This window comes from Hermetia illucens, chromosome 1 (genome assembly GCF_905115235.1).
Source record: "Hermetia illucens chromosome 1, iHerIll2.2.curated.20191125, whole genome shotgun sequence".
NCBI classification, from domain to species: Eukaryota; Metazoa; Arthropoda; class Insecta; order Diptera; family Stratiomyidae; genus Hermetia; species Hermetia illucens.
In genome coordinates this window covers 174,292,502-174,312,282 of record NC_051849.1, presented here as the reverse complement: position 1 = coordinate 174,312,282, position 19,781 = coordinate 174,292,502, and the positions used below count along the sequence as shown (strand labels likewise).

Sequence of the window (19,781 nt, the reverse complement as noted above, 5' to 3'; positions counted from 1 at the left end):
GTTTTTCTGGGGTATCTTAGTGCTGGCCTTTGGTTCCGTTATTGTTTGGAGGTCTTCTTCAGTGTCGAAGTATCGCCCCTGCCCCTCTGGCATGGCGCTTTCATGCTTGTCTGGGCACTCTGAGCCCAAGAAGTCCTAGGTCTAGGTAGTCCAGTTGCTGCTCTTCGCTGGGCAGCAGCTGGACTACTTCCCTCACTGATCCAGTCATTTCTGCCTCTCTGGCTTTCGCGACTTCTTCGTGGACCTTATTCTTGCCCTCCACATTGCTTCTTCATAATCGCGCATAGAGATCCTCATTCTGAGCGATTGGGAGGTCCAATAGATTCTCCGTTTTTATTGTTGGGGCTTTCGGGGAAAAAACTGTCACCATGTCTGCTCCTGGAGTATCATCCCCAGCACATGTTGACAGTTCTGCTCCTTCCCAGCCTGGTAATTGAGGAACTATTGTCTTAAGCCACTCTGCAGTGTCTTCCGTCGCGCAGTCCACCAGTATATGACCTGGTCGAAAGCGTATCCCGTGGAACACAAGTTTCGCAGTCCATCCCTTGCACGTGTGCATGATGACAAGGTCTTCGATAGTTTCCTACTACTCACGGGTGAGTATCTGCTCGGAAAACATTATTGGCAGTAAGCCCAGTCGAATGTCCTTGACCGCACAAGCATAGCTAATAGCAGTCTTCCTGATTCCTGCCTTCCTGCCCGGATTTCCCCTCCTTTTGGGTTCAAGTTTGGATTTTTGGGAGCATTCCCTTCATGCGGGCTAAACTCTGCTTTCTTGGCTCCGATAAAGATGGCTTAGGTCTATCCTGAATCTTCTTAAGGGCCTCTTCTGATTTTAGGCCTTCCGTAAGTACCATTTAGCACCTGCGCCACTAAGACCTGTCTCCTTCCTGATGTCTGATATATTTATCTCCGGCGTGCTTTTGGTTCTCACTATTTCAGAAATGTGCCTCCGGCTGGTTAACCAGTTTGTGTGCGGTACGGGGTCCAGCATGTTTTGCTATAGTTTTTTAAGGTTTTCTGCAAAACAAAACATTAAAATCGGTTTACTGTCTGTCTTTCTGCCCGTCCGTCACACACATTTTTCTCGGAAATGGTTATAGTGATTGACATCTAATTTGCTAGAAAGGTGGGAACCGTGAACGCTCACGCATACAGTGAGTTACATCCTTTTACGTCGAATGCAAAGTGGGTGTGGTCCTCATAAATGCAAAAGGGAGGTGCACATTTTCTTTCATCAAATATATGCATATGGGATACCAAATGGAAGGTCTCGATTAGTATTTTCCGAAGCAGGTCTCTGTTTTGACATTTATTGGACAGGGGGAGAGTGCGGGCGCCCAAAGTGATCATTTTTTTAACAGGCCCATTCTCAAAAACTACCCAACCGAAAAATCTGAAAAAAATCAGGATGCTGCCACTATATGGTGCCTAGGTTCCGAAATACTCTCGACAGCGATATTCTTTCAAATAAAGTTAACAATAGTGTATTACTATAATTTTTAGTAATTGGCTGCAAAACCTCCCTTAAGTTCATCCTAGCACCAGTAATATAGACTATAACATAGAGCATGGTCTTACCAAGTTTGGTCACACTATTCCTGACAAAGTTGTCGCTTTTCTGCAAATTCAAGACTATGAATGTCAATATCACCCTCATCTTCATATAAGAAATACACAAAACCTTTCATACCTGAAGCGTCCAGCTTCCGGTTTCCCGACTTGTTTTGTTTTAATAAGGGTACTCATTTGATTCCCACGAGTATGGGACTCCTCCGTTCGAATATAGACAGTTACCCCCTACTGCAAACTATCCAATTCGCATGGTTCACATGACACCCAGGATTGGTGGAGGTGTTTTTCGACTCCCCAGTCTAGATACGTTGCATTTTGTTAATAGTAGGGTCATCCCGTACATTGCGTGGCTATCACCACTCACTAACGGTCTTGGTAGCCGAAGGGCGTGGCCTTAGGGAGCTATATTCTGCGTCAGTCTATCCTGCATTGCACTGCTTGACCCCTATTAACGTATTACTATAATGTTTGGTTATTGATTATAAACTTAACTTAAGGTCATCCTAGAATCATTGTATTAATACAGGTTATAATATAAAGCATGATCCCAAACACTGATTAGGGAACAACTTTACGCCTTTGACAAGATCTCCTTACTGGCATTAGAGTCATCTATCAGTAATTATCCCAACTAAATATTCGCTTTACTGTTATACAACTTTGGTGTCTTGGCTAATTGTCATTTTTACGATTTAAATTGACGTCACACATATTTTCCCCAAAGTGGTTTTCGTCAGAATATTTTTTTTAGGCTTGCGAATGGTAAACAGATTTTTCGATTTCCTATGGTTATTTAATCTTTTGGGATAAGTTTCCTTTTTTGAAAGAATGAATGATTTTACCATAAATATTTACATAGGAGTGAAATACTTAATGGGCTATTACAAAAACAAAAACTCATATTTATTTTTGAAATATTTGAACAGAGACTATCTGTCTGCAACTATCAACTGCCACTTCAGATTATCAAAATGAGTAAGCTCTCACTTAGCCAATATCACGCACTGCATTACATAAGTAAATAAATTATAGAAAATTTTAAAACCATGAGCGAGCGCCGACTTTCGTTAGTATGAAAGATACCTTAGCTCTGTCTGGGTCCCTAATCAAACTGTAGATCCTACCAAAATGGATTTGTTAATTCTTTTGTCGTTGGTGATTAGTGTGGTATCGACTGTTATTATCTTCTTCAAAAAAAAATATTCATATTGGAAGGAACGTGGAATAGAATATGTGGAGCCCTCATTTCCTATGGGAAACTTGTCATTCGGCGGAAATCAGCTACTTGATTTCATTCAGAATATGTACAAATATAAGGAAAGGGGTTCACTTATTGGAGCGTATATTATTTGGAAACCAGTCGCGGTACCCACCGATCTGGATCTTATTCAGAAAATTTTAGTGAAGGATTTTAATAGTTTCCATGCGCGTGGGATGTATGTCAATGAAGAGGACGATCCATTGTCCGCCAATATGGTTTCTTTGGATGGCGAGAAGTGGAAATTCATACGATCAAAATTATCGCCAACTTTCACGTCCGGAAAAATGAAATTCATGTTCCCAACAGTTGTGGAGATCGCGGAACGATTCAATGAGACTCTTGGAGATATTGTGAAGACGGAATCAGTGTTAGAAATTAAAGAACTTTTGGCCAGATTCACCACCGACGTTATTGGATCTTGTGCTTTTGGTGTTGAATGCAACAGTCTAAAGGATCCCAATGCCATTTTTCGTTACTATGGGAAGAAAGCTATGGATGAGCCTCCTTCAAGCCCACTTATGCAGATTTTAGCAATACACTATCCAGATTTAGCGCGAAAATTCCACGTTCGGATTATAGCTAAGGATGTGGAACAATTTTTTATCGAAAGTGTACGAAAAACAATTGAATATCGTGAGAAAAACAATATTCGACGCAATGATTTTTTGGATTTATTAATTCAAATAAATAAAGATGAAGATAAGAATGATGGACAGTCTAAGAAGCTTAGTTTAAATGTCCTGGCCGCGCAAGCCTTTTTATTCTTTTCCGCTGGTTTTGAAACATCATCCACTACCATGATGTATTCTCTATATGAATTAGCCTTGAATCCTGATATTCAGAATAAGGCAAGACAAGAGATAAACGCTGTTTTAGCGAATCATGATGGCAAATTGTCGTACGAAGCAATGCAAGAAATGATATATATTGAACAAATAATAAACGGTAAGCAAAATTTTGAAATTTCTTTAATATCATAATAACGCTAAAAACAATATTTCAGAGGCGCTGCGAAAATATCCGCCTGTCATATTCCTGATAAGGAAAGCTGCTCGTGATTATCAACTACCTCATTCGGAAGCAGTAATAGAAAAAGGAACGGAGATATTCATTCCTGCATATGGAGTACATCATGACCCTGAAATATACCCAAATCCTGAAATATTTGACCCCAAGCGATTCTCAGCAGACGAAGTGCAATGTCGTCATCCAATGTCATTTCTAGCTTTCGGTGATGGACCCAGGAACTGTGTTGGATTACGTTTTGGAAAAATGCAAGCAAAAGTTGGTTTGATAGCGTTGATAAAAAATTATCAGTTCGCACCTTGCTCCAAAACTTCTATTCCTTTAACTTTTGATCCTCTGAAGATAGGATTAACCCCGCGAGGAGGAATGTTTTTAGACGTTCAAAAAGTTGACAGGAAATTTATATAATATGTATTGTGGAAAACAGTTTGCGCTTTAAGACCTATATTCTGTTAAGTGAATTGCTAAGATTTTATAAAGAAGAAAGTAAATACGCTTCGATTCGATAAAAACGTCTTTTTCTGAAAATCCTGTGTTTTCAATTTTGAAGTTGGGATAGGAGGAATTCACTCCATTGACTTCTATCACTGAATGATGGTTGCCCATGACCCTTAAGGGGTTGTTCTCAGAATTGTATACTGCCTAGTATCTACGAGGCGACTTATGGAGAGCACTTCCATGGGCCACAAACAACTCTGCCAGTTTCTCCGCCGCCTGCAGAGTCGCGCCAGTACTGCGTTTTCAGACCCGCTGATGTCAAATATATGGGTAAGACGCCTACCAGCTGCTTTCCAGCCGATTATGAAAATCATAGCTGGCCAGCCACTACAAACTGTCGTCGATTTTGCTGTGAAGATCTGCGCCGTACTTACTTTTTTGCCAACCAGCAAGAAAGGAATGAGAGACATACAAACATCTTCGACTTCAGCAACGGAAACAAGCCTATCTTAGTTAGTTCAACAAGATAACTCGGAAAGCTTCTAGGATAAGCGTAAGCGGATTGTTGCGCCAACGATTATCATATTTCTTTTGAGTTGCCACAATGTCGGCACATGTCGGATTTTATCTTAATCCAACACTCGTACGATCCTATCTATTTAAAGGAAAAAGGAATTCTTTTGGTGGTGCCAGGGGTAGGTTAATGGAACAATCGCTCGAGAACTCCCGGTAACATCTAACACATATGCAGAATGATGAATTTCTGCATGGTTAGAACTAGCTCGTATAGGAGTCCTAGGATATCAACGGAAGCCGTGAGGGATTTAGGAACAGTGCAGTCAGAAATGAGATGATCCAATGTCTCTAACGCTAAACCACACATATTGCACTGGTCGGCCTCCACCCGAACTTTCATTATGAGCTTTTTGTAAGGTCGGGTGGCGATCATGCCGTCCTCGAAGGCAAACATAAATACGTCTTTCTCAGCAAGGAACTTCCCAGCACACAGCCATCAGATAAATGCAAATCGAAATGTGGCTGCCAAAGATGTATTTATGTGCATGCCTTCAACTTCCATTCATGGATCAGCTCCTGATCTGACTTTCCCCACTCAGTTGATTGAAAGATCGTTCTTTGCAGTTAAGGGGGGTCGGCCTACCATCTGCCTTACAAACAGTCGCGTGCAAGAGATTCACCTACTCTTTGCTGTAAAAATAAGCGCTTAATGAGTCGATTTGACGGTAATTTTGCACCGCTACGTCAACCACACCCTCCTCCTCCGCTCCATGGCAGAGTTTGGATGATGCATTCGGAATTTGGGTATCCGCCGCAGGCGTTTTCCAGATAAATCTTCGTCTACAACAATATTCGAAATGCATAAGCCAATGAAGGGAGCGCGAATATGTTCAGCACGTCTATTTCATTCTTCCCGAGAGATATGATTTCGGTACTAGCTTTTCACGTCACAGGAATTCGGACAGGAAAGTATCCTTCAAATCACCAACTCGAGCACGGGCTCCTTGCAGAATCCTAGGTATTTGCAGAAGTCTGTTTCAATCACAGCTTGGATGTGGAGGTCGCCAATATGACTCGGAGGTGTTGGTACCCTCCGATGAACGCACTGGTGGTATCCCACCCTTCCATGACTGTCGCCAAAAACTTTATTAGTTTGGTATCAATGCGCAGGACATCGAATAGCCAGGTGTGCGGTACGATATCGAAAACATTGGCATATTCGGTATAGCAACTGTTGAGATTTCTTTGGCCTCTAGTTACCTGTCCTACAACTACCGATGATTTGTTCTTTGCAACCCCTTGACCCGACTCAGCAGCCCTTCTTCTCCTTGGACAGGGTGTTGTTGGTCTCAAGGTGATCTTTCCACTGATAGTGGACGTTATGAATTTATAGAGCGTTGGTAAACAAACAATCGGTCATATGCATATGATCAAGAACTCACCAACTCACTTTTAGGTATAAGGAATTGAATTCCCCTTTAATATTCTTTTCCTTCACTCACAGAAAACTGCACTGCACTCCTGCCGACTGATGACTTAATTTATGCTATATGCCCACCGACCATGTGTTCTGTATGAAAAATTGTGCACCCGATCCAGGCAAGGACCCTTGCAGTTCTTCAAGCTATTTATGACTCGTCGAACCTCCTCTTTGTTAACATTACAAGATTCATGCCAGGCGTATTGGCATGGCAGGTGCCTTCGCGGTGAACCGAAAACTGCACTGTCTAGACGCTCTTTGGGATTCGTTGACAGATCTGAAAAAACTCCGCTGACTTCTCGGATACGTCGCATCCTGGGCTCGTCTGGAGTGACTTTCGCCATACCGTCACAACCGACTGCATACAATATAAAGTGTCTGCTTTAGCGTGCAGAGTTTCAACGGCGGGTATCTCGATGGGCATGACATAGTTCCTGTAAACCCTCTGCACTTTATTGTTCACCCGTCTGTTGACACTGCCAGCGCTCATTCGAATCAGCTTAGTAATGTCTTATCTTGTTGAGTCCTGTCGACGTTTCAGACGAATTTTCCATTGATCTACAATTGATTGTAGTTGCAGCGGCGACATATCGGCGCACAACCGAGATGGAATCTGATCATTGATTTGAGATAGAATTCTCGGAGTTGCTGGAGATGTATGGAGCCTGGAAATACCTACTCTATGCAAAGATCCCTTTCCGAGAATTCTTTACACGCTTTTGAGAATTGGTCCCGAACCGAGAGTGCTTCGCTGGTTTTGTAATGCCACCGCCTTTGCCCCCATCGGCTGTTGGTCACCAATTTCCACGATGACCTCAAATCTTACAAACTCCTTGATGACTGGCGTGGTTGTGTCTTTAAGAGTAATAAAGCGGTACTGTACTGGTTGCACAGTCACCTGCCCGTATTCCCGGAAACACTCGTCGAATTTCTGGTGCAACGGGGGGTGGTAAGATGTTGTATCTGCCCCCGCCGTCGTTATTTCGTAGCAGGAGCGGATAATAAAGAGATTTCCTTAGTCCACTTCATGCACCATCCGGATCACCACAGATTGTGATGAAACAGCTTTAGCAGGCGGAGCTATTCTCCTAGTCATCGTGGAGTCTAGACTTTGAAGCACCCCATGATTATCGGTTTCGACGACATGCCTGACATGGGAGCCCGTTCCTGCCATCACTCGCTTATAGATCAATTTGCTGACCTTAGGATCGCATACATTTTAACATGAAATTTCATTGTACCTGCGAGCTCAATCCTCACTCTAGACCTCTCTTTAATGGAAGGGGTGAACGTTAGCATTAAGGCTTCATCACCTGTCATTATGGGAAGCTCGGTCCCAGTTTTTCATAGCAGCATCCCATACTGGCATCCCAACTGGTTTTGAGCCATCGTTCTAGAAAACATCAGTATATCCTGAAACGCATTCTTCTGGTGCGTCTCAGTTTTCTTTTTGTTTCAAGATAACACCATATCTTCCACCAAACAGATGGTGATTCAGTTTTCCCAATGGCTCTTACGATGCTCTGTGTCTCCATGTCCATTGTTTTCCTATAGATCTAATAGAATTAGTCTATGAGATGCTTTCGTTGCAGTGCTCTGAATAAACAAATCCAAGGGCTGAAAAATGAGTAAAGCATTCAGAGCTGCGCCGAATGTCGTGCTTATGGCACTAGTGATACCCAGACATACACTTCTTTCTAGTGTGGGTAGTTTACAGCGAAAACTCTATTGTTTCACCTTAACCCATCACACTACGGATGCATAATCAAACATCGGCCTAATGATAGCAACAAACATCCACATTGCTACCTGAGACCTAAGTTTCCATGTCAGGGCAAAGCTTCACCTACACAGCCCATAAGCTGTGAAGGCTCGTTTATCTTTATCTCTACATATTTGCTCCAAAGAAGCTTCTTGTCTCGAATAACTCCCACTCAATTCTTCGTAGGATTAAACGGTTTTACCCCTCATCTTCGGAAGGCCAAGACCATTCAGTTTCCTCCTTTTTGTAAATAATACCATTGTAGTTTTATTTGGATTTACTGAAAATCCATGCCTGAGACACCAACTGTCAATCAAATCAATGGCGCCTTCTGTGTTTCTACACACCATCCCGAGATCTCGACCAAAAGCCAGCACAGCCACGTCATCCGCAGACCTCCTTTAGGGCAGCCTTTCGTCGCTTCTGTTGTTAGGTAGCGATCAACAACCACTTCAGCGCACAACAATCTCTGCGTTTGCGTAGTGTAAATCCGCTTCATTGTAGTTTCGTCAACACCGTGCTCTCTGGCTGCATCACACAGTTTTTGAAGGGCGCACAACACTCCCATCGCGTACTCGCCTTTTACAATTGCGTCCTCTATCTTTGAAACCAAAGAATGAAGAGCAGACTCAGGACTTTCCACGTTGGTAAGCATGTTGGTTTTCATTTAGTGTGTGCGAACTTAGCGCCTTCTCGCGAATGTGATGCTCAACCAGTTTCTCCAGGCATTTCAGCGAAAATGATGTTAAACTGATTTGCCTGAAGTTCTTTGTATTTGAATAGTCATCTTTCCCAGGCTTTGGTATGAAGACTACCTCCTTCACCTTCTGTCAAGAGGAAGGCACGTAGCCCAGAGTAAGACCACTTCGAAAAATATTTCTTAGAAGTTGATCTAAGTGCTTAAATGGTAACCCTGCATAGCCTGGAAGTATCCCTTTCGACTATGGCTGGTTGATTTCCTGAGTCTCTGCAGTTCTGGGTTCCACCATGGAACCATTTTACTACGTTAGCTTCGAGAAATAGGAGAAGCCTCTTCAAAGCACTTGATTCAGAGTTTTCAATTCATGTTGCCTTTGTCTAACAATTTTGACATCAGAACGCAGACCCCCGGTCTCGAGAATTTTTCATCGAAGATTTTGCTAAAACGAACCCATGCTCTTGAATCAGAAATATATAAGGGCAGACCTGGAACTTTGACAGCCTTGCCGCCAGTAGATAGGAAGAAGCTTTGGCATGCTGCAGGCTGATTTGACTAACTGTTTGTAGCCATAAGTGCAGTTTAATATGAAACGCCTACTGTGTTCCCCGAAAGTTCCGCTTTCTTGCGTCCGATTTCTCTAGGTATCGCCACACTTGGTGGTGTAGGATGACCTCGTCCTCATTCCGAAGAAACTTCGCATTCTTGCGCAGTGCCTTCCGTTGTCGTCAGCTAGGAGCCCTCATGGTATCCAGACTGCATGAATCTGTTTTCACATACCGGCGTTTGACCAGTTGCGTCCACATTACCAGCTTCGCTTTCTTCCGTTTTTCCGCGTACAGGAGGAGGAGAAGATTCTGGAAGGCAAGCTTGTAGTCCCTTCTGCTTTGCGGCTAAAGTTTCCTTCTGCCAGACCCTCCACTCCCGTATTTTAGAAGAGTTAGGCAGGCACAGTCTCACCGACAGACCGGCCGTTTCTCTCATTAAGGGAGTTACTGTGCTATTCTTTTTGTCTAGCCGCGGCGTAGATACGAGGTGTAGGTTTCCCACTGAAGTGAAGAGCCTGTCTTCCACAGGTTTTTCCGTGGGGAACATGAATTAGGTGAGGTCTCGATAATCCATGCTTCGGCCGAGACCTGATTTCTTTCTTACCACTTGGAGAGTTACAATCTTTTGTTTCTTCGTGTGTTTATGCGTATCCTTAGTGTATAATAGTAGTAAACTACCACAAGGTCCCCGACCCCAACAAGGTGGTGTCCAAGGAGGAAAACCAGTACTTTCCTCCTCTAGCTCACCATGTGATTGTATTGCCCTACGTGTTTTCCCGCCTAACCCACTCCCGTTTCTTGTATCTACATCCCTCTGCTAGCCCTTCCCATCTGAACGGAGATTTGTTGAACAGCTTGTTGGAACACCTTACTCTCAAATTCCATCGCCTCCCTTTCTTCCTCTGTGGAGATTTTAACCTGCCCATGATCAACTGGCCTAATCATCCTAGCACTATCGATTTCTTCCTTTCCAAAATCTCCAAGCGCCACATCTTTCTATTTCCTCCACCATCTTCGTATGTTAAAGTTGACGCCCACTACTCCCACTTGATTTTAAAGCAGTTTCCTCACTCAGACGTCAAAACTGCACAATTCATATTCCGGAAAGCTAACTTTGAATGTCTCAAGTTAGCCTTAGCATCAATGAACTGGGAACACATGTTATCAAACCCTACCTGTGATTAACCACTTTGCACCTTACATCCTATCCGATCTTCTATTCTGTTATGTCCCTTCTTCTCCTGCTTGTCTTCGCTCTTATTCAGCTTGGTTCACAATGGTGATCCTTAATAGCTTTTGCCTGAAACATACATTGCGGAAGAAGTTTCGGACTTAAAAGAATGACGCCGACCAAGGCTATGCGCTCTACTATAAAGTCGATGATTAAAATAGCGCATTAGAGATTCTTGTTAAACTTCCAGGCCGCCCTTGCCTACGTTAATCTGAAACCGTGTATTCTGCCACTCGCCGTGATTTTAATTATTTAGGCGTAGGGTAAAAATGGGTGATGCCACTGTCGAGACTGTCTTTTGGTTTCAAGTATCTAGTGGGCAACCCCCATGAACAGGTTTAACCTGAAACTCTGGAGTTGCTTCCTTCAGAACGTATTTCGCGCTTGTTACGCAATTCAATAAAGATTTTTCACATGACATGACCGTGAGTCACGAGTTTTGAACATAGTAACCTCGAATTGGTCTCATTTTGAAGGACATTAATCAGCGTTATCTACATATCGAAATTCTTGTTTAGGATAGTGGGTGATCCTAAGTCCACATCCACTTGATGTTGGACCGGACCACGCTGCCCCTAGAGCAGAGGTGAGGCAGCATCTGATGAGTTGACTCTGCCCTGGACGAAACCGTTAGTCCCTATTTCTCACGGCCGTGAGTACACTTACTTTTTGGATGCACATCGTGCATTAGATAAACAGCACGTTGGTTCAGAAAAACGAACTGATTTGTTCATTTGTGACATGACTTCTATTATATTTTCAGGACCACATTGAAGAAAATGAAGAGTGTGATTATGGTGGACTGCTAAATAATAAATTTGAAATTGAGGGTATGAAAACATTGGTATCTTCTTGAACTCAAGTGCCGAAACTAAATTAAACGCCGACACATTTCTTATCTTCACATTTCCCGCGCCGGGGGATGATTACCAACCAAAAAAGCCAAAAATAAAGAAAAATACTTGGCTTTATTCGAATCAAACAAAACGCCATACCACACAAAATAAACACTTTCTCTAGAAATTCATATAAATAATAATACAATTTCTAAATTTTCTCGATTCCAAGATGCATTCCACCTTTCGGAGTGAGTACTCCTACATCTGGGTTAAACACCAACGGGACCGCAGTTTTGGGTGATGGTCTAAATCCGTAATTATTTAATAATGTAATTAAACCAATCTTCGTTTGCATTCGTCCAAAACGCAATCCTACACAATTCCTAGGACCGTCACCGAATCCTAAGAACGACATTGGGTGCCGATTTCTTATTTGCTCTGGCGTGAAACGATCCGGGTCGAAAACTTCGGGGTTTGGATATATTTCAGGATCATGGTGGATACAATAAACAGGCATCATTATTTCCATCCCTTTTTCAATAATGGTTTTTGTGTTGGGTATCTGATAATCTTGCGCAGCTTTTCTAGTGAGAAATACGACCGGTGGATATTTGCGAAGAGCCTCTGTGTATGGAAAAACGAGAAAAGTTCATACAAATAAAATACAATTAATTAATTATACGTACCACTTATTATTTGGTCAATGTATGTCATTTCTTGGGCTGCCTCATATGTCAATTTGCCTTCATGTTTCGCCAAAACATCCTTAACTTCCTGTCGGGCTCTTTCTTGAATCTTAGGATTCAAAGCCAGCTCATATAAGGAATATGCCATCGTAGAAGAAGAAGTCTCAAATCCGGCAACAAAAAATAAGAACGCTTGTGCAGCAACTTCTTCTATTGTCAATTTCCTCATCTGGTTTGAGCTTTCATCATCTATACTCTGGCCGTTTTTCATTTGTATCAGGAAATTCATGAAGTCATTGCGTTTCACATTGTTTTTTTCCCGATAATCGATCGTCTCACGAACTGTACTGAGGAAGAAATCACTCACATCTTTTGGTAGCAGTTTCACATGTAACTTCCTTGCTAAATTCGGATATTGCAGAGTTAACAAAAATAATGCTATGCCGAATTTAGGGTCTTCGAAAAGTTTTCTTCCATAGCAGCGGAACTCTGAATTAGGATCTTTCAAACTGTTGCATTCTATTCCAAACGCACAAGATCCAATCACATCTGTTGTGAATCTGGCAAATATATCTCGGAGCTCTAATTCCGACCCCCCAGATTTAACAATTTCCGCAAGGGTGGCGTTAAATCGATTTGCTACTTCTACAACTGTCGGGAACATGAATTTCATCTTGCCGGAGGTGAATGTCGGTGATAGTTTCGTTCGTAGAAATTTCCATTTCTCACCTTCCACGGCAAACATGTGGGCACTCAGGGGATCATCCACTTCATTGTAGTATCCTCCGCGTTCGTGGAAATTACTGAAATCTTTCACCAAGATATTCTGAATGAAATCAAGACTTGTTGCCATAACAATTGGTTTCGCTAGTATGTAAGCACCGACGAAAGGGGTTTTATTTTTATGCTGGTAGATACTAACGATGAAGTCGTTAAGATGTACTTTCCGAAATGGTAAATTTCCAAGCGGAATGGTAGGTTCAACAAAATTTGCCCCGCGGTCTTTCCAATACGAGTATTTTTTCCTGAAATAAGTGAAAATTATTGACACAATACTAATTAAACACCACAAAATAATAGATAATGAATCCATCTCGGCTGAAGCTAGAAGAGAACTGGCAGTCGCAGATTCCCTCTAGTATGTTATATTTTCTGCTGACCAATTACAATTTGGGGGGTTTAATCTGAAAATGATTAGATAACAAACTTGCAAACCGCGCCTAAAGCGTTGTTTCGAATCTTTGAGCAATGGAATTTCAGTTATGGTAATGGTCACTATCTTGGTTTTCTTTCTTCCTTTTCAATCCGCAACTTGCAATTTGAACGTAAATTTTAGATTGGTGACCTTGAGAAAAATTGTTTAAGTAAAGCTTTAAACAAAAACCGTCTTTCTTTCTGTCTGCTTTTTTTTCCAGAAACATGTTCGGGTGTGTGGGATTTTTACCCACCAAAAACCACCTCCAAACTCCTGTCCTCTTCCGCACGAAACAATCACAAAGTATTTCAGCCCGTGGTGAACATGACTCTAGCCTCTCCCTTCGCCCATCGATTGCATTCGTAACTGCGCCTTTCTCAGCTCCTCTGCCTCTCTTAATCTGCACCGAATCTGCTCTATCATGTCGTTTAATGCATTCACTGCGTTCTCTGCGTCTACCCCAAGGGGCAGAGGAATCAATCTGCGGATCCATTGACTCTTTTTCGCCTGTAGCACTGAGGAAGGAGGCACGTGGTCTCCGAAACAATTGTATGCAGGGGCAAAAATAAAAATATTTACAGGATAAGGAAAAACACTTAGTTCTTTTCTCAACTGATTTAAGCAGATATCGGAATGGGACATATTTTAATGCCGAGATTTCATATAAGCGCACTACCTTGATTTTTTTTCGAATTTTTGGGCTGGATAGTTTCCGAAAATGAGTCCTGTCTTACTTTATGTGTGTACATTTTGATTAATACTCCCGCACTTTGCCATTCACGTCAAAACTAATATCGGATTCGGAAAGTAGCAACAGAGACCTTTTATTTGATACCCCACATGTAAGAGCAGCCCTCTTTAAACTGCACTTAAATTTATGTCACTCACTGTATGCGCTGGATTTCATAGTTCCCATATGTCCACCAAATTTTCTTTGGATCAGTTTAGCCGTTTTGGAGAAAGACGCGTGTGACAGACAAACAGTCAGACAGACAGTTAATCGATTTTAATAAGGTTTTGCTTTGCACAAAACCTCAATCAAAAACCGACGAGAGAAGAAGGGGTGGTGATGCCAGGTGCATCATATCATTGCAGGACCAGTTGCTTACAGTTGACAGTAGCCGGTTCATAAGGGATGCATATATTCCGAAGTGACCGCTTCACTGTAGGTAACATGCCTAGCAGCACTCCATGAACTATCAGAGAAAATTGATAAGGCAATGTCTGAAAAATAATACGCCTTAGGCACATCTATGGACATCAAAGGCTTCTTCAATTCTGCCTCATTCGCGGCGATTTGCAACGGGGCAAAGCAACATGAAATCGATTTGATCCTTCACATGCTAGAGTGGAGAAAGATGCACATATTGATCAGACAGAGGCATGATGTCTTAGGGGTTGCCCGCAGGGAAGGGTTCGGTATTCACTGTTATGGCTCCTGGTAACGAACACCTTGCTATGCTCCTGCAAGGCACAAAGGTCTTTGCACAAGCTACACGCTACCCACCTTCGTAATCAGCAAGAGAGATGAATGGTCTATAATTGTCCACGAATCTTTTGGGATAATATATTATATAATCTTCACCGACGGATCACTCATGGAGAACGGATCAGGCCCTGGTGTGTTTTTGGGAAGTCCGATCATGGAACTGACTCAACCTCTCGAAAAAATGACGACCATATTTCAGGCGGATATAAATGCCACTTTATTGGCACCAGAAAAATGTTTGCGGAAAAAATGGAGGAGTCGCATCATTCGAATCTGTTCCGATAGTCGGGCACCATTATCAGCACTAAACACACTCAACGATATATCAAGCAAGTTAATGTGGAGTTGTCATCAGGAGCTGCTAAAACTTGGCCGATTGAAGGAAACATTCCTGATGTGATTGCCAGAGTACTCAAGCATCACTGGTAACGAGAAAGCTGGCAGACTGCTCGCCGGCGTTCTGAATCCACAATGGTGGGGTCAGAACCAATTTTTAACATCCGGCCATTTATTGTCAAGTCTACTCTGAAGGGAGAAATGGCAAGGAATCACGCAGCCAAATAGAGAAATTTGAACTTCTACCGACAGGCGAAAATCATTGTGAAGGAACCCGAGGCCACTAGAGCGGCATTTTTGCTGTCTATTAAGAAGTGAGACATGAGCCCATAAACTTCCACGTGGAAAAAAATGAAGTGGTGGTCTCGACCATATACAACCAATGCGAAGAAGAGATATTTCTTGGATTTTCTTCGGTGAAAAGTCTGCTCAATCTGTGTGTTTTTCGCAGGACTATGAGTGAGAACCTTGTTTGGAGGGTATGCAGCCGTCCCTGCCGTGCGAGACTATGAAATCGGCAACTATGAGGCTTTGACCATACATCGCCTAATAAATGTTCAATACGATGTAATAGGTGTCCTTATTTATCTGTCCATGAGTATATATCCAAGGACGGTAAACTGAATGAAAATCAAAAGTTGCGTCAGATCCCGTGCTGCGTCGGTAATACCCAAACGTAGAATTCTTTGCATGAGGATAGTTTACAGTGGAAACTCTTTTCTCCACGACACTAAGCACATACAGGGAAATAGCAGCCTAATGATAACAAGGTATATCCATATTACTACGTGATCCCTAGGTCAAGTCCATCTGCCCAGCGCATAACCTATGAGAGCCGATCAACAGCTAGTACATCCAAGCCATTCACGTAAGCTTGGGCTTATGATTTAGCAGTGCACAAAAAAAAATGAGTCGATTAACACAATCCGCAGAAATGGGAATAGCACACCTCGTTGGCCTGTCTTTCAGTGATTCTGCCATCAGCGATCGACACTTTCTTCAACTTCCTTGCTCCAACTTCCTGCCAAGAATTACGTACGTATCTCAGAGCAACAGTTACCATAAAACTACTGTTTCCTCGAGGTCGGTCCACACACAACTTTGGCAAATGCTTAAAGGATATAGGAGTGATACCTACCGTGAGTGTAGTGTTTTTGTTTTTTCAATTCTACCATTTGCTACCCTCGACAATACACTTCAAAGAAAGTTTGAACTAACTCAACTCTGTGAGAAGTCAAAAGAGAATAAAATTTGGCTGGCTTATTCCCTTTGAACATTCTCCCTCGATTTCAAGTTCCTCACAGAATGTCATAAAGAAGCACACAGTTCCTGAAGTTTACGTAATTTGCATTCTTATCGCTTTAACACCCACAATTCGGACATTGTCCGATTGATTTCCTGAGTTTTTATATTTTTCGGTTCACCACGGAAGACCAAGGTCGAAAATGCTTAATTCTGAATTTTCAATTCCCAAGAAGTTGAATTCTGGGCAATCTGTTTTTCTAGGATTTCGCCCTTCTGTTCATTTGCAATAATATTCATTGGCGTAAAAATCCAATCAGATCTAGACATTGAAGCGGAACTCAATCCTGTGGCCGGTGGTTGGATAGTGAGACTTCGTCTGGCAACCGTCAGTCTTTAGGCAATTACAATATCTTTAAAGCGGAAGTTGTTAGACCAATGACTTCACTTCTAGCCCAGATTGACATAGGATGAAATCAAATAGTTTGCCTAGGATTGCACTTGCGACTTTCCTAATAGATATCTTCTATAACTCAACCTATTACGAGTTCAAGATCACTTGATTTTGCCTACACTACAGTTCCCTTAGTTCTTGTCTCGGCGAAAAACACAATTATAGGATAAATGCACAGAAACAAAAATAATAACTAACGGTTTCGTCCAGGGCAGAGGCAGCTCATCAGACTCTGCGCCACCTGTGCTCTAGGAGCAGCGTGACCGAAAGTGGCAACAGATACATCCGTAAAAACACGACAAGGGTGCGAGTTGAACAAAGGTCAAACCGCCAATAGTTTGAGCCTAAGTTAGGCTAAACCTAGATAGATGATTGTTTCGGATAATGAGGGATCCTAAGTCCACATCCACTTGAGGTTGGGCGGGATCAACTAAAGAGCAATTTACTCTTACGTTTTTTAGCCCACTGACTCCTAGTTGACAACCGCATTCAAAAATAGGGACTAACGGTTTCGTCCAAGAAAGAGACAACTCATCATATGCTGCCTCACCTGGCCGTGGATCCAAAAACGTAAAAGCAAGCTGCTCTTCATTTGGTCCTGTCCAACAACAAGTGGAGGAGGACTTAGAATCTCTCATTGTCCCAAACAATAGCACAGAAGCAACTATGCTAGTTTTCCTCTTGCCATTAATCTGGTACTGCAGGATAACCCTAGCTGCATACTAGCATGGTTGCTTCAAACACTTTTGGCATGAAGAAGTTGGTTACCGGTCTAGTGCGTCTTTCATCAGGAAAAACGCAAACTCCCTTAGCTTTTACAATATCACAAATTTTGTTTCTAGCAAAGGGGAAGGTGCTTTGGAATTCTGAAAGTTTATATTGCTAGTTTCTACATTTTTTGGTATAAGCGTAGTCTTATATGTAATGGAAAACAATTAGAATCGTACGCCGCAATTAGTTTTAATCTTGCTAGTATCACCAGCTTTCGCCCTCTTCATCTCGTTTATGGTGGCCCGTTGGTATAAGCATGATTAATAAAACTGGTATCCAACCATTTCCGTTTACGTGCTTTTCCCGTTGAACGTTTTGGGGAAGATTCTAACAGGTTGGATTTATTTCGTAGTCTCTTTACCAGTACGAGACCGCATGGAGGACCTTCAGGGTTAGTTGTCAGGCGATGCACGGACGGACTTCCTCTTCTTGGATTTTAAACTCAAAGTTCAAAAATGGAAAGAGGGACGAAAAAGGCTACGGTTTCATACGAGGACAGGGGCAACTTATTAGACGTTTCCTCACCTCTGCCCCGGGAGCAGCGTGTCGATTTGGTCGTGGATGTCTAATCCAAAAAGAGGAGTCCGTGGACCATAAAGAGTGGGAGCAAGCTACTCTCCATTTGGTCTGGCCCAAAATCAAGTGGGACTCCTCAATCCCTAAATAAAAAATAACTTTTCCTCATACTTGAGGGGACGACCTTAATAAGCATGGCTGTATTACTCACAGCAGGGCTCGGATTCTGTTTGTAAAATCACACCACCAATTATGCGTATATGGTAGGTAACATTCCCCCTTCCAAGTTCACAACTTATTTCACGGCACTATGTGTCAAAAAAACGTAAAAACCATCAACTAATTTTTAACAATTCTTGATAAAAAAGGACGATCAAATGTATCAGTCAAAACACACCAAGTAAGCATGACTAGCGTGATATAATATGAATAGAGCAAGTAAGCATGACTTTGAATTATCAGACGAGACTATAATTGATAACCATGATCAGCAAACAAGTAACCAAGACTTTGAACTATGAAACGCATTATATTTGATAACGACCATCAGTATGATTGCAATCTAAATTTATGTTTGGAGTATTTGGTCTGTCTGTCTAAAATAATTTAATGTCATGTGTTGTGGCGTAAGAATAATATCCGCCATGAATCCAGTAAATTAATTTCGTAAATAAATAAATGGGTGGAAGCAAAATGATTCTCCCTGAGTTTCCCACTTTCCAATTCTGTTCCCAAGAAAGTAATTTTGTGTAATTAATTTGTTAACCAAGGTGATGAAGTAAACGCCTTTATCAAAAACTAGTAGAAACGTCTTCCCGTTTGTTTTACACAAAACTTTATGAAAATCAATTCCCTGTCTGTCTGTCTGCCTACCACATCACTTTTCTCAAAAACGGCTAAACCGATCTGGATGAAGTTTGGTGAACATATCCACGCATGCAGTGAGTGACGTGAATTTACGTGGAGTTTAAAGGGCGCCCCATACATGCAAACGGGGGATGTACAAATTTTTTCACCGAATATAGTCATGTTGGGTATCAAATGAAAGGTCTCGGTTAGTACTCCGAAACTGATATTAGAGTTAACGTGAATTGTAAATAGCGCGAATAAGGAGTCAAAATGTGCACACTGAAAGTTGGACAGTACTCATTTTCGGAAACTATCCAATCCAAAATTCTGAATAAATTCAGAGTCATGCGTTTATATAAAATCTAGGCCTCAAAAGACGTCCCATTTCGATATCTGCTCAAGTAAACGAAATAATATCATATTACCTTCGAACTTTTCGAAATTGACCAGAAAACCCCCATTAAGTTCGTTCTAGGTCAAGAACTATGAATGCTCATAGTTCCGTAAGTTACATTTTTGTACGTTGGGTTTAAGTCTTCATATATGCAAAATTGCGGTGCAACATTTTTGTTTCACCGAGTATAGTCATGTGGAGTATCAAACAAAAGGTCTCGATTAGTATTTTCTGAAGTCAGTATTAGTTTTGACATTTGTTGGAAAGGTGGGGAGTGCGGGGGATCGCAATTGATGATTTCATTAAAGGACCACCTCGCAGAAACAACCCAAGCGAAACATTTTTTTAAAAAATCATGAAGCTGCCTCTTTACTTTCTTCGTATCGTTATCTACTCAAATGAAGTAAATAATAATATATTACTAGACTAGAAATCCCCATTCAGTTTATTCTAGAGTTACGAAAATTTGCAAAAAT

The 19,781-nt window shown here is 41.9% G+C and overlaps 2 protein-coding genes across 2 annotated transcripts; one reads left to right on the top strand and one right to left on the bottom strand.

The window, feature by feature from the left end:
* Positions 1–2,662: 2,662 nt before the first annotated feature.
* LOC119661229 (cytochrome P450 6A1-like) lies at positions 2,663–4,310 on the top strand. The gene is made up of 2 exons (XM_038070454.1): positions 2,663–3,781; positions 3,840–4,310. Exons 1-2 carry the CDS (start codon positions 2,704–2,706, stop codon positions 4,268–4,270), a joined length of 1,509 nt encoding a protein of 502 aa, XP_037926382.1. The 5' UTR covers positions 2,663–2,703; the 3' UTR covers positions 4,271–4,310.
* Positions 4,311–11,483: 7,173 nt separating this feature from the next.
* On the bottom strand, positions 11,484–13,164 carry LOC119647078 (probable cytochrome P450 6a14). Its single transcript, XM_038047835.1, has 2 exons — positions 12,060–13,164; positions 11,484–11,997 (listed from the first exon to the last, which is right to left on the bottom strand). Exons 1-2 carry the CDS (start codon positions 13,150–13,152, stop codon positions 11,582–11,584), a joined length of 1,509 nt encoding a protein of 502 aa, XP_037903763.1. The 5' UTR covers positions 13,153–13,164; the 3' UTR covers positions 11,484–11,581.
* Positions 13,165–19,781: the final 6,617 nt, after the last annotated feature.